Source organism: Bufo bufo, chromosome 5 (assembly GCF_905171765.1).
Source record: "Bufo bufo chromosome 5, aBufBuf1.1, whole genome shotgun sequence".
NCBI classification, from domain to species: Eukaryota; Metazoa; Chordata; class Amphibia; order Anura; family Bufonidae; genus Bufo; species Bufo bufo.
The window spans coordinates 284,331,229-284,345,776 of record NC_053393.1 but is presented as its reverse complement, the minus strand read 5'-3'; the positions used below and the strand labels follow the sequence as shown (position 1 = coordinate 284,345,776).

The 14,548-nt window shown below is 46.4% G+C and overlaps 1 protein-coding gene across 2 annotated transcripts in view; it reads left to right on the top strand.

Annotated features, from left to right (window-relative positions):
- Window positions 1–13,997, top strand: part of CCDC127 (coiled-coil domain containing 127) — a 162,902-nt gene extending 148,905 nt beyond the window's left edge. For both annotated transcript variants that reach the window (XM_040432770.1, XM_040432771.1), the window contains exon 3: window positions 12,744–13,997. In XM_040432770.1, coding sequence (XP_040288704.1) covers window positions 12,744–13,414 — 671 coding nt within the window. In that variant the 3' untranslated portion in view covers window positions 13,415–13,997. The remainder of the gene's footprint in view (window positions 1–12,743) is intronic.
- Window positions 13,998–14,548: the final 551 nt, after the last annotated feature.

The following is a 14,548-nucleotide window of genomic DNA, read 5'->3' as shown; positions in this document are numbered from 1 at the left end:
AAGGGGAATACGAAAGGACACCATTTCAGTGCGACACCTGCCCTGATAAACCTGGCCTCTGCATGAAAGAATGCTTCCGAACCTACCACTCATCCATGGATTTTTAATTTCATCCTTTATGCTCCCTGTAATATTTCCATATCTCTGATTTAGTCCACCTCACTTGCATACCCACTTTCCAACAACCACTACATAATCTTTTCTGTGAGACACCTGTTTGGTAAAAAGTACCCTTTCCACCACTTAAAATGTCCATACGGGGGTGCTCTTTCCAAAATGGGGTCACTTCTTGGGGTTTTTAATTTCTGGGGACCTTTACTTTGCCTGTAGCGGCCTGCTGTGCGCCAATACAGCGGCTACGAGCACATATGGGGTGTTTGCAAAATGGGGAGAAAAGGGGGAACACATACTGGGGTGCATTTTCTCCTTTAACCCCTTGTGAACGTGAAAAATTGGGGTCTGCTAGTAATTTTTCATTTTTACAAATGTGTGCTTTGAAATCCGCTCTCTAGTATTTCTGCCTTCTGTGAGACACCTATTTGGTAAAAAGTACCCTTTCCACCACAAAAAAAAAAATCTAACTTAAAAGGGTTTTCATAGATTTTACTATTTGTCCTGAGGATAGGTCATCAGTATGTGATCGGTGGGGGTCTGACACCCGGGACCCACTCCAATCAGCTGTTTGAGAAAGCATTGGCACTACTGTGAGTGGCCTTCTCCATGCTTACCAAGCACAGCAAAGCTTACCAAGCATAGCAGCTGTACTTGGTATAGCAGCTCATCTCAATTCACTTTAATTTGGATGAGCTGCGCCTAGGTCACAAGACCAATGAACTGGCTTAAAGTGTAACCATTTTTGTAATATACTGTACTTTAATTAGGCTAGTTTCACACTAGCGGCAAGGGACTCCGGCAGGTGAACATCCTGTTGGATCTGTGCTGCCGCTAGTGCACGCGGGCCCCGGACGACCGCTCCATCCCCATTGACTATAATGGATGCGGGGCGGAGTGCCGATGGCAGCGCATGCCGAGAGGCGGCCAGAATAAAAGTACGTCATGTTGCTGCCGTGCTGCCGCCAGAACCCCACCCCCATTATAGTCAAGAGGGGCAGAACGGTAGTCCGGGGGCACGCGTGCACTAGCGGCAGCACTGAGTCCCTTGCCGCTAGTGTAAAACTAGCCTTACTGAAATCGTACATTTCCATAAAAAAATGGCTCTAAGGCCTCCTGCACACGAACGTGTGCACCCCGTGGTCGTGCTGCAGCCCGCAAAATGCGGGCCGCAATGCACGAACACAGTCCGTGGGGCAGCGGATCACGGGCCCATTCACTTTAATGGGTCCGCGATCCGGCCGTTCCGCAAAAAGATAGGACATGTTCTATCTTTTTGCGGAACAGAAGTACAGGACGAAACCCCACGGAAGCACTCCGCAGTGCTTCCGTAGGGTTCCGTTCCGTGCTTCTGTTCCGCACCATTCCGCATCCCCAGATTTGCGGACCCATTCAAGTGAATGGGTCCGCATCCGTGATGCGGAATGCCCACGGAACAGCATCCGCAAATGCGGTCCGCAACACGGCAACGGGAAGCGCACGTTCGTGTGCAGGGGGCCTAAAGTGGCCCATTTTGAGCCTTAGCAACGCACCCCTGTCTTCTATTTACATAACACAGTGTTATGTAAACAGAAGACAGAGGAGCGTTGCTAAGACTCAAAATGGGCCACTTTAGGGTACTTTCACACTAGCATTTTTCTTTTCCGGCGCTGAGTTCCGTCCTAGGGGCTCAAATCCGGAAAAGAACTGATCAGTTTTATCCCCATGCATTCTGAATGGAGAGCAATCCGTTCAGGATGCATCAGGATGTCTTCAGTTCAGTCTTTTTGACTGATCAGGCTTTTCAGAAAACCGTAGCATTTTGTATTTTTACCTCCGGCCAAAAATCCTCAAGACTTTGGCTGAACGCCGGATCCGGTCTTTTTCCCATTGACTTGCATTAACGGCGGATCCGGCGCCGTGTGTTCAGTCAAATTGGATCCGGCTTTTGCATGTTAAACCCGAAAAAATGTGAAAAAAAAGTTAAAGTCCATAAATGGCGGATCCGTTTTTTCCAATGCATTTTTTCATTGTGATCAAAATCCTGATCAGGATTCAAATGTAATCAGTTTTCACACGTTTTTCCGGATCCGGCGGGCAGTTCCGGTGTCGGAATTGAACGCCGGATTTAAACAACGCTAGTGTGAAAGTAGCCTTAGAGCTATTTTTCTAATAGAAATGTATGATTTCAGTAATGAAAGTATATTACAAAAATGGTTAACATCACTGCCCCTACACATTGCACAAATAAAAATGGAATGGCAGTTACACTTTAAGAAAAATTGTGAGAAGACCGTGGTGCTCACAGGAGCGTTGGTGCCTTCTCAAACAACTGATCGTGGGGGTCTCAGGTGTCTGTCCTCTAGATAGGCCAACAGTAGAAAAATCTCAGAAAACCCCTTTAACCTTTAGTAAGAGATTTTCTCAGTTAAAAAAGGACTCATATTATGCATAAAATAGTTAAAATATGCCAACAAGGTCAGAAAAATATACAGCACGGTCAATCAAACCATTTGCCGATGTTAACTGGATCACATTTAGGCCTCATGCACACGACCGTATTTTTTCACGGTCCGCAAAACGGGGTTCCGTTGGTCCGTGACCGTTTTTCCGTCCCTGGGTCTTCCTTGAATTTTGGAGGATCCACGGACATGAAAAAAAAGTCGTTTTGGTGTCCGCCTGGCCGTGCGGAGCCAAACGGATCCGACCTGAATTACAATGCAATTCAATGGGGACGGATTCGTTTGACATTGACACAATATGGTGCAATGTCAAACGGATCCGTCCCCCATTGACTTTCAATGTAAAGTCAGGAGTCCCTATTATACCATCGGATCGGAATTTTCTCCAATCCGATGGTATATTATTTTTAACTTGAAGCGTCCCCATCACCATGGGAACGCCTCTATGTTAGAATATACTGTCTATGAGTTAGATCGTGAAACTCATATCCGACAGTATATTCTAACACAGAGGCGTTCCCATAGTGATGGGGACGCTTCTAGTTAGAATATACTACGAACTGTGTACATGACTGCCCCCTGCTGCCTGGCAGCACCCAATCTCTTACAGGGGGCTGTGATCCGCACAATTAACCCCTCAGGTGCTGCACCTGAGGGGTTAATTGTGCATTTCATAGCCCCCTGTAAGAGATCAGGGGCTGCCAGGCAGCAGGGGACAGACCCCCCTCCCTCCCCAGTTTGAATATCATTGGTGGCCAGTGTGCGCCCCCCCCCCCCCGGCCCCTCTCCCTCTATTGTATTATCATTGGTGGCCAGTGTGTGGCCTCCCCCGGCCCCCCCCTCCCTCCCTCTATTGTAATATCATTGGTGGCCAGTGTGCGGCCTCCCCCGCCCCCCCCCCCCTCCCTCCCTCTATTGTAATATCATTGGTGGCCAGTGTGCGGCCTCCCCCGGCCCCCCCCTCCCTCTATTGTAATATCATTGGTGGCCAGTGTGCGGCCTCCCCCGGCCCCCCCTCCCTCCCTTTATTGTATTATTATTGGTGGCCAGTGTGCGGCCTCCCCCGGCCCCCCCCTCCCTCCCTCTATTGTAATATCATTGGTGGCCAGTGTGCGGGCCCCCCCTCCCCCCCTTCCTCCCTCTATTGTAATATCATTGGTGGCCAGTGTGCGGCCTCCCCTCTCCCCCCCCCCCCCCCCCCCCGACCATTGGTGGCAGCGGAGAGTTCCGATCGGAGTCCCAGTTTAATCGCTGGGGCTCCGATCGGTAACCATGGCAACCAGGACGCTACTGCAGGCCTGGTTGCCATGGTTACTTAGCAATATTACAATATTAGAAGCATCATACTTACCTGCTGCGCTGTCTGTGACCGGCCGGGAGCTCCTCCTACTGGTAAGTGACAGGTCTGTGCGGCGCATTGCTTAATGATGTCACTTACCAGTAGGAGGAGCTCCTGGCCGGTCACAGACAGCGCAACAGGTAAGTATGATGCTTCTAATATTGTAATATTGCTAAATAACCATGGCAACCAGGCCTGCAGTAGCGTCCTGGTTGCCATGGTTACCGATCGGAGCCCCAGCGATTAAACTGGGACTCCGATTGGAACTCTCCGCTGCCACCAATGATCGGGGGGGAAGAGGGGAGGCCGCACACTGGCCACCAATGATAATACAATAAAGGGAGGGGGAAAGCCGCACACTGGCCACCAATGATATTACAATAGAGGGAGGGGGGCCAGGGGGGGGCCGCACTGGCCACCAATGAAATTAAATCTGGGGAGGGAGGGGGATCTGCCCCCTGCTGCCTGGCAGCCCCTAATCTCTTATAGGGGGCTATGATATGCCCAATTAACCCCTCAGGTGCTGCACCTGAGGGGTTAATTGTGCGGATCACAGCCCCCTGTAAGAGATCGGGTGCTGCCAGGCAGCAGGGAGCAGTCATGTACACAGTTCGTAGTATATTCTAACTAGAAGCGTCCCCATCACTATGGGAACGCCTCTGTGTTAGAATATACTGTCGGATATGAGTTTTCACGAAGTGAAAACTCATCTCTGAAAAAGCTTTTATGCAGACGGATCTTCGGATCCGTCTGTATGAAAGTAACCAACGGCCACGGATCACGGACGCGGATGCCAATCTTGTGTGCATCCGTGTTCTTTCACGGACCCATTGACTTGAATGGGTCCGTGAACCGTTGTCCGTCAAAAAAATAGGACAGGTCATATTTTTTTGACGGACAGGGAACACGGATCACGGATGCGGCTGCAAAACTGTGCATTTTCCGATTTTTCCACGGACCCATTGAAAGTCAATGGGTCCACGAAAAAAAATTGAAAACGGCACAACGGCCACGGATGCACACAACGGTCGTGTGCATGAGGCCTAACTATACATTAAACATGTATTAATCCATAACACAGTATATGCCAGCCTTGTGATGAAAATACATACAGTAGAATGGTCTTAACGGTTCCTGACTATTGTTGGTGGCCTTCCCAGCGATGTTCGAAATTTAAGGGTAAGGAAGAAGACCAGCCCTGTTAACTTTGCCGGGCTATGTTGCCTTACAAGCCCTACCACAGAGCAGGGGCGTAGCGTGAGGGGGCCGTGGCAGGGGGCGCCAGGCAGCTGAAATTTCAATGAGGGCCATAGGAGCCTATGGCTCCCGTCCTCTCCGTTCTTCCTCATAGGCTTCAGGCTAGTGGCCTGAAGCCTATGAGGCAGTAGAGCGACCGTAGTGTCTAGAATGGAGTTGATCCTAGGAGGTATGATGTCAGGGGAAGAGGCAGAGTCTCGTCAGCGGGAGATTCTACAGAGCAGGATGTTGGAGAGAGGAGCAGAGTCTGCAGCAGGTCAGTATGTGGAGGAGAATAGTGACTGTTATTTTTACTTGGTGGGCTTTTTGCAGGGGCTGAAGGGAGAAGGAATAATCTTTGTACTGGAGACTGTTAGAGGAGTCTGAAGAGAGGGTAGTGGGGGTGATATTATTTACATGGGACTGTATGCTGGAGAGGCTGAAGGCAGGAAGAGTGCTGAATTTTACTTGGGACTGTATGCTGAAGACAGGGGGAGTTATGTATTTTACATGGGAGTGTATGCTGGAGGGGCTGAAGGCAGGGAATTAATGTATTTTACATGTGACTGTATGCATGAGGGGCTAAGGCAGGGAAGTGTTGTGTCTTACATGGGACTGTATGCTGGAGGGGCTGAAGGCAGGGGGAGTGATGTATTTTACATGGGACTGTTTGCAAGAAGGGCTGGAAGGCAGGGGTTTGCTGTATCTTACACGGGACTGTATATTGGCGCACTTCCAGACAGCGGCATTAGGTAAGTTCCTCACATAATATACAGATCCTGTTGCTGAAAGATTTGCTAAGAACGTTTTGCTTAATACACTTTGCTAAATATACCAACCATGGCCTGCAGTTCAATGACTGAGACCACCACCCACCTAGATTCACTCCATATGACCTACAATCTTGTGCTCTAGTACTTTTGCAGTAGTCTACACTTCTACAGGTTTCTTCTCCCCTATCCTAGACCTTATATAGAAAGTATGTGGGATTATGCCATGTATACAGTATTTGTCCTTAACTTCTATATATCATTTTCACCTCCATAGGTTTCCCTTGACGTATATGACCCATATACTCTTATTACTGGGAATATTGACTTGAATATGCTGTTCATTTTCTTTTTATCTTCTTCTTTTTATTTATTAAAAAAATGCTCTTGACAAAAATGTTTTTCGTTTTCCTTGTGGGGCATGTGTGTTCTACATTATCCTATGTAAACTACACCTATAATTGACACCATGTGTTGGATATTATGCACGATTGTAATTGTCACCTTTTGATTGTCTTGTCACATAGTTTGATAAAGGCCGTTCTGGCCGAAACGTCCCATTACGACGCCGCATCTCAATTAAACAAAATAATTTTGACGCACAGTGCTGGAGTTTGCACTAGATAAGGAGCATCAGGTGTGGCATTGTTTATATAAGGTCCCAGTGCCGTACTGCCAATGGAGGCAGACCACACAGCTGCTATGAGACCCATGGGGAAGGGGGGCCCAAAGTGGATGAAAAGCCCCACCCCTTAATTAAATTCAATACAGGCTCCAGAGTCCCTGTCATGAGTGCTTTAAGCTAAGGCCCCATTCACATGTCCACTATTTCGTTCCGCATTTTGCGAAACGGAATTGCGGACCCATTCATTTTTATGGGGCAGCACAATGTGGTACGGAATTGCGGACAAGAATAGGCATATTCCATCATTGGTGGCAGCGGAGAGTACCGATCGGAGTCCCAGTTTAAATCACTGGGGCTCCGATCGGTTACCATGGCAGCCAAGACGCTATTGTAGTCTTGGCTGCCATGGTTACTTAGCAACACATAGAATCATTATACTTACCTGAAGAGCTGCGATCTATGTGACCGGCCGGGAGCTCCTCCTACTGGTAAAGTGACAGGTCTGTGCGGTGCATTGCCTATAGACCTGTCACTTACCAGTAGGAGGAGCTCCCGGCCGGTCACATAGATCGCAGCTCTTCAGGTAAGTATAATGCTGCTATTTGTTGCTAAGTAACCATGGCAGCCAAGACTGCAATAGCGTCTTGGCTGCCATGGTAACCGATCGGAGCCCCAGCGATTTAAACTGGGACTCCGATCGGTACTCTCCGCTGCCACCAATGATATGGGGGGGGGGGGGGAGAGAGGAGAGGCCGCACTGATCACAATACTTTGAATCCGCACTGGCCACCAATGAATAGAGGGAGGGGGAGGCCGCACTGCTCATATTTAATACTGGGGAGGGAGGGAGGGGGAGTCCCTGTCATGAGTGCTTTAAGCTAAGGCCCCATTCACATGTCCACTATTTCGTTCCGCATTTTGCGAAACGGAATTGCGGACCCATTCATTTTTATGGGGCAGCACAATGTGGTACGGAATTGCGGACAAGAATAGGCATATTCTATTAGTGCCGGCGATGTGCGGTCCGCAAAATGCGGAAAGCACATTGCCGGTATCCGTGTTTTGTGGATCCGCAAAACACTTTACGGACGGGTGAATGGAGCCTTAAAGGGGTTATCCGAGTTATGGGAAAAAAAATAAAACCTAACAAAATTAATCAGGATATACATATACATTAGTCAAGCTTGATTTTTTGAAAAAAGAACGATCCTTACACCTTTTCCAGGTTCTGTTATTGCTGTGTTTACATGCAGCAGTAACAACAATGACTCATCTCTCCCTCATGAATATTTGTGGGAGGGGTTGATCTGTTATATTTGTGGGAGGGGTTGAGCTATTAGCCGCAGTTAGGCTACTTTCACACTAGCGTTCGGAGCGGGTCCGTCTGATGTTTCATCAGACGGATCCGCTCCTATAATGCAAATGCTTGCATCCGTTCAGAACAGTTCCGTTTGCATAACAGTTTATTTCAGATCTGATTTTTCACTTCGGAAAACTCAGATCCGACAGTATATTCTAAACACAGAAGCGTTCCCATGGTGATGGGGACGCTTCAAGTTAGAATATACTGAGAACTGTGTACATGACTGCCCCCTGCTGCCTGGCAGATGCTGCCAGGCAGCAGGGGGCAGACCCCCCCCCCCTCCTGTATTTTAACTTATTGGTGGCCAGTGCGGCCCCCCCTCCCTCCCCAGTATTAATTGTAACCAGTGCGGCCCCCCTCCCTCTATATTCATCGGTGGCCAGTGCGGATATTAAATATGACCAGTGCGGTCTCCCCCTCCCTCCCTCCCCAGTATTAAATATGAGCAGTGCGGTCTCCCCCTCCCTCCCTCCCCAGTATTAAATATGAGCAGTGCGGTCTCCCCCTCCCTCCCCAGTATTAAATATGAGCAGTGCGGTCTCCCCCTCCCTCCCTCCCCAGTATTAAATATGAGCAGTGCGGTCTCCCCCTCCCTCCCTCCCCAGTATTAAATATGAGCAGTGCGGTCTCCCCCTCCCTCCCTCCCCAGTATTAAATATGAGCAGTGCGGTCTCCCCCTCCCTCCCCAGTATTAAATATGAGCAGTGCGGCCTCCCCCTCCCTCTATTCATTGGTGACCAGTGCGGATTCAAAGTATTGTGATCAGTGCGGCCTCTCCTCTCTCTCCCCCCCCCCCCCCCCCCATCATTGGTGGCAGCGGAGAGTACCGATCGGAGTCCCAGTTTAAATCGCTGGGGCTCCGATCGGTTACCATGGCAGCCAAGACGCTATTGCAGTCTTGGCTGCCATGGTTACTTAGCAACAAATAGAATCATTATACTTACCTGAAGAGCTGCGATCTATGTGACCGGCCGGGAGCTCTTCCTACTGGTAAAGTGACAGGTCTGTGCGGTGCATTGCCTATAGACCTGTCACTTACCAGTAGGAGGAGCTCCCGGCCGGTCACATAGATCGCAGCTCTTCAGGTAAGTATAATGCTGCTATTTGTTGCTAAGTAACCATGGCAGCCAAGACTGCAATAGCGTCTTGGCTGCCATGGTAACCGATCGGAGCCCCAGTGATTTAAACTGGGACTCCGATCGGTACTCTCCGCTGCCACCAATGATATGGGGGGGGGGGGGGGGGAAAGAGGAGAGGCCGCACTGATCACAATACTTTGAATCCGCACTGGCCACCAATGAATAGAGGGAGGGGGAGGCCGCACTGCTCATATTTAATACTGGGGAGGGAGGGAGGGAGGGGGAGACCGCACTGCTCATATTTAATACTGGGGAGGGAGGGAGGGGGAGACCGCACTGCTCATATTTAATACTAGGGAGGGGGAGACCGCACTGCTCATATTTAATATCCGCACTGGCCACCGATGAATATAGAGGGAGGGGGGCCGCACTGGTTACAATTAATACTGGGGAGGGAGGGGGGGCCGCACTGGCCACCAATAAGTTAAATACAGGGGGGGGGGGGGAGTCATGTACACAGTTCTCAGTATATTCTAACTTGAAGCGTCCCCATCACCATGGGAACGCTTCTGTGTTTAGAATATACTGTCGGATCTGAGTTTTCCGAAGTGAAAAATCAGATCTGAAATAAACTGTTATGCAAACGGATCCGTTCTGAACGGATGCAAGCGTTTGCATTATAGGAGCGGATCCGTCTGATGAAACATCAGACGGACCCGCTCCGAACGCTAGTGTGAAAGTAGCCTGAGGATCGCGCATGCGCGATCAACTCACAGCCGCACGGACTGTAATGCAGAGAGGTGGGGGCGTGGCCAAGGCTGATGACGTTCCGTTGACATGGCTTAGTCACTCCGACAAGCAGAGAGCTCCATGTCAACGGAACGTCACAGCTGATGACGTGGGCGGTCACATGACTGTTTAGTGTAGCAGAGAAACGGCACAAGATAGGTACAGTAAGTGATTTAGGAAAACTAAGGTATAGGAGAAATAAAGCCATAAAGATAAGGTTAAGTTAACTCGGATAACCCCTTTAAGGTCTTGTTCCGTCTAGTAAAGGAACTGCACAGAAAATAGTGTAGTTCCCAGGTTATAAAGATGCATCTGCCAGGACCTGTGAGGACTTCATTACAGGTCCTTCAACCCCCAACAGCATGGAGAAGAACTGCAAAAGAATATCTTAATTGAGACTAGTGGTAAAAGGAGGTTGTCTTCATTTGCCCCCGTTCCCTATATTTTTTTTATTTTTTTACTCCGAATTAGTACTTCATGTCTCATTGATTCTCATACCTCAAATGTATAACTGAATGCATATCTGTACCTCATAACTCTCATTTCAGTACACTGCTATGTATACTATATATCTGTAGCCACTGCATCTTTTATACCTCGTACCCCTGACATCAGTACAATGCTGTACATACTATATACACACACACATACTGCATAACACAATCACTACAGATATATAGTATATACAGCAGTGTACTGATATTTGATATGAGGTGTAATTTAAACCTTGTAACACATATCAGTACACTCCTGGATATACTATACTATCTGTACACACTGCATCTATTACACCTCTTACCATCTGACCGTCTGCAACATGTGACCTGTGACATTACACCTCCTTTTACTCCCTCTATTCTACCTGAAGACACTCTCCCTCTAACTCCAGTCTCACTGCTCCTCACTGCAATGTTGTATTTATATGGTGAAGTTGAGGAGGTAATTTGGCAATGCAATGCACGCAGATGCTGCTGGGTAGGTATTTCAGGAGGCACACTGGTATCAAATGCTACTGGGCAGGTATTTTGAGCTTTATCATGGTATGTGTTGCTGTTGGGGAGGGTAATGTATGTTCCTGACCACTTGAATAAGCACTTTTTGGTTCCACTTTTATTTCCTTTTTTGTGTTGGTTTATGTAGGAGCATTGAAAAGTTAAACAAAATGCTCCTCCATGTACATTGTGCACCTTTATTTTTTATCATATGTGGCTGGTACAGTTTGTGTGCCTGTTTTGTAACCCCAGTACAACCCTGAGGGCACACTATGTAAAACACTGCAGCAAGCACGGTTCATGGAGCAAGGGGAGGGACCAGGAATAGGTAGTGGGAGGGGCTATGTGTGCGACCTGGGGACCCAATTCGTATTCCTGCTATGATTTCTGTCTATGCCCCTGGAAGGTCCCCTCCCTAAATTGGCCCGGAGTATCTAGATGTGCGTTCTTGAATTTGAAACAGTGATGGTAGGGACACCATTTGTTGCCAGTAAACAGTAAGATCATTCTATGTACTTTCATTGCACGTTGGCATATACAGGATAGATTAAAAATTTCAGGTTTTGGGGATGACAACCTCTGGGATCTTCTGCAGTACTGAGAAGGAGGGGTCTCTGAGTCTCCTCTCCTTAAAAAGGAAGAGTGTGCCTGTAGGTCCATCACTCCATCCACTTCTGTGTGATTTCAACATAGACCCATCAGGGCTATAGAAGTGAATGAAGCAGTGGACTACCTTGCCCTCTAAAGCTCCATTCAGAAAGAGCACTGAGGGACCCAACTGATATTTTTTGGGGATCCCTATCCTATGGATAGGTGATTAACATTTTTCATTGGATTATTCGTTTAATCAAACACAAATGAACATTAACAAGAATTGTGTGTATTATGCACTCAAAGGGAAATCACAGAAAATAATGCACTAACACAATAGATGCAAATATTATACATAGACTAAGCCCTCACTCTGATATGATAAAATATGAGACTCAGCCAATCTTTTTTGATCAAAACACATCTGTGCCCTCCTACCAGCTCCAAGGTGGTCTCAGTCATGCCCTCCTCTAAACCTACCTATGCCGTTGGGCATCTACATTTAGGAAAGCAGACTCTGCACAGACTCTGTGTGCACCAAGCAACCAATGAGAGGAAGGCCATGCACAGCTACATGTACCACCTTATTATGCTAAATTAAAGGGAACCTGACTGACTGGTAGTGTCTTGGTCCTGTGTCTGCTGTGGCCAATCACCAACCTCAGAACTGCATGTCACTTGCACTAGCTCTGACCTGTGCCATTAGTGTGGTCGCAGTTGTATATTACAGCCGTTAGACTGCTTTACGCAAGTGTGCCAAAGTAATCAGGAGAGGGCAGGGTATGCTCATCATTATGTGGCAGCTGAGCACTTGGCTTATAGTTGTCCAGCATCTTCAGCCAGTTAAAATGTTGCTGATTTTATGTCCCATTTTCTGGCAGTGGTTGCATGTAAATAATGCAGTTGTGGCTCAGCTTGCACATTGCTTCCCTGTACCATTTGTCCATATATATTTTGTATAGTATATTCTGTATACATAAGCATCATTTCATACAAAGGCCGTGTAACAACTGACATAGCTGTCTTACTCAATAGAGGAGATCACATGGCTGCTGTACTGATCTATGTTGTGGGTGCAAACAGTTACTTTTGGAGGTTATATGGCAGTATTCTTGATATTTAACCAATGAGTGTTTCTAAAATAGAGAAACCCACAAATTAAGGGAGTTCATATAGTTTTGCCCATGCACGCTTTTGCACTGAAAATGTCACCTGCATATAGTGGTGCAGCTACTTTGTGGTATCAAATGCCTATTTCCAGTCAATGCACTAGCAGCCCATACCATGTGATTATAAATCACTAGACATTCCCCTAATTATGTTACAAATTAATTATTTCAGCTGCTTTTTATGTTATCTCAGAATGCAGAATATTGTGTCAGTGAAATGTTATGTTCTAATCTCCAGGGTGGATTTGGTCAAAGGAATCTGAGAAAGAAATTAGAAAAGCCAAATCTGAATATCTTGAAAAAGTGACTGTTGTGGAGAAGGAACTTGAAACAAAATATCGAGATGTTATTGTGGAACACAGACGTGCAGTGGCTCACTTGGAAATCGAGCTTGAGAAAGAACAAAACAGAACACTTAGTTATCGCCATGCCCTCATTGCTCAAAGCAAGAAGCTTGTTGAAGAGAGAAGGCAGATGGAACTTGAGAGAGACCAACTAAAACAGGAAATGAAGGATGTCCAGAAGAGTAACAAATTACAAGGATTGTATACAAGTCACTGTGAGAGGGAAGAAGAATGGCAGACGAAAGCCAAAAGCTTGTTAAAAGATTTTGAAGATGCGCTGAAAGAGAGACAGAACATTTATTGCAGTTGGACAGCAAGTAAAAAAAATAGATTAGAAATAGAAAAAAAAATGCTTGTCAAAGCTGCCAGCAATCCAGTAGCTGCAGAGGTGGGGATGACAGATGGCTTGATTGACATCTTTAAACATGACAACTATTGTGCTGAACTGACAAACACTAATAAGCGTGAAAATGGCAGGCTAATGTGGATCTACTTAAAGTACTGGCAATTAAGTGTAGACTTCAAGAAATTTAAAAGATTGCAAGAAGCCATGACAGAAAAGTAGAAAGCACTTTGAGTTACAACACTGTCAAAAAAAGTTCTAATAGGTAGATATAGATATCTGTTGTTTATGCATAGCTTTCTGTCTACATTTATTAAAGGAAAATAAAAAACAAATGTGGCAAGCTATCCACTTTGCTAGAAAGTTGTGGTGTTGGACAATGCTTGCTTCAGCTCTTCATGTGAAAAGAGCCATTATTATTATTATTATTATTATTATTATTGCCACAAAATGGTCAAACTCCATAATCCATAAGCAAAGTTTGCATTACAGTATCTGTTACAGTTTTCTTGAACAGCACTTAGTGTACTTAACCTTTCAACAAACAATCGGTCATACAATGTGTGTACATGAGGAATAACACTATTTCTGGCCATTATATGACTGGTTTCTGGCATTTTTTTAACAGTTTTCCCTGTGCATGCTGAATGTCTAGTTTTGAAGTTCTCCCAGAGATGATCCACTGTACACAGAAAGTACAGGAGAATCTGCTCAATAACTTACTAAGAACCAGAACCACTATCATGGAGTACATTACAGAGAGTTGCTGATCTGTTTGGTTGTGAATAAAGCACTTAGGAACATATTAGCTCATGTAGCTGGAGCAGTCTTTTCGTCTTTATGTCTCATTAAGCTCATGCTCACTCTTCCCCTGCCCCCTATCCATAGACTTGCATTGACATGTGTACTGTGACCGTCAATCCTTTTGTTCTCCGGGGAGAAAAGCTGCTGCCAAAACTGTCTGGCAGCAACTTTCTTCACTGTCCCCATGGCATACACAGATACGTTTGGCCAGTTAACAGCTTGTTAAAATGTAATAAATCGTTGTAATTAATGCTAGTCAAAACTGTTGTATTTATAAGAAAGAAATATCCCCCAACTATCCTACATCTTTGTTTGTAGATCGTTGCGAAAAGCTATGTTCTGTAATAAATTAATACCGATATAAGACCAACGTTAGACCCCACGCCAGAACTACAATGAGTTAGTACAACACACGTTGCGGTACAATAAAGGGGGTCAACTATCAGAAAATACAAAAGAGTACCAGCTCCTCTAACAAAACAACGACCTACAATAAGCGAAACCAAAAGGTACAGATGCAAAAAAAAATTATATACTTTATTAAATGACATG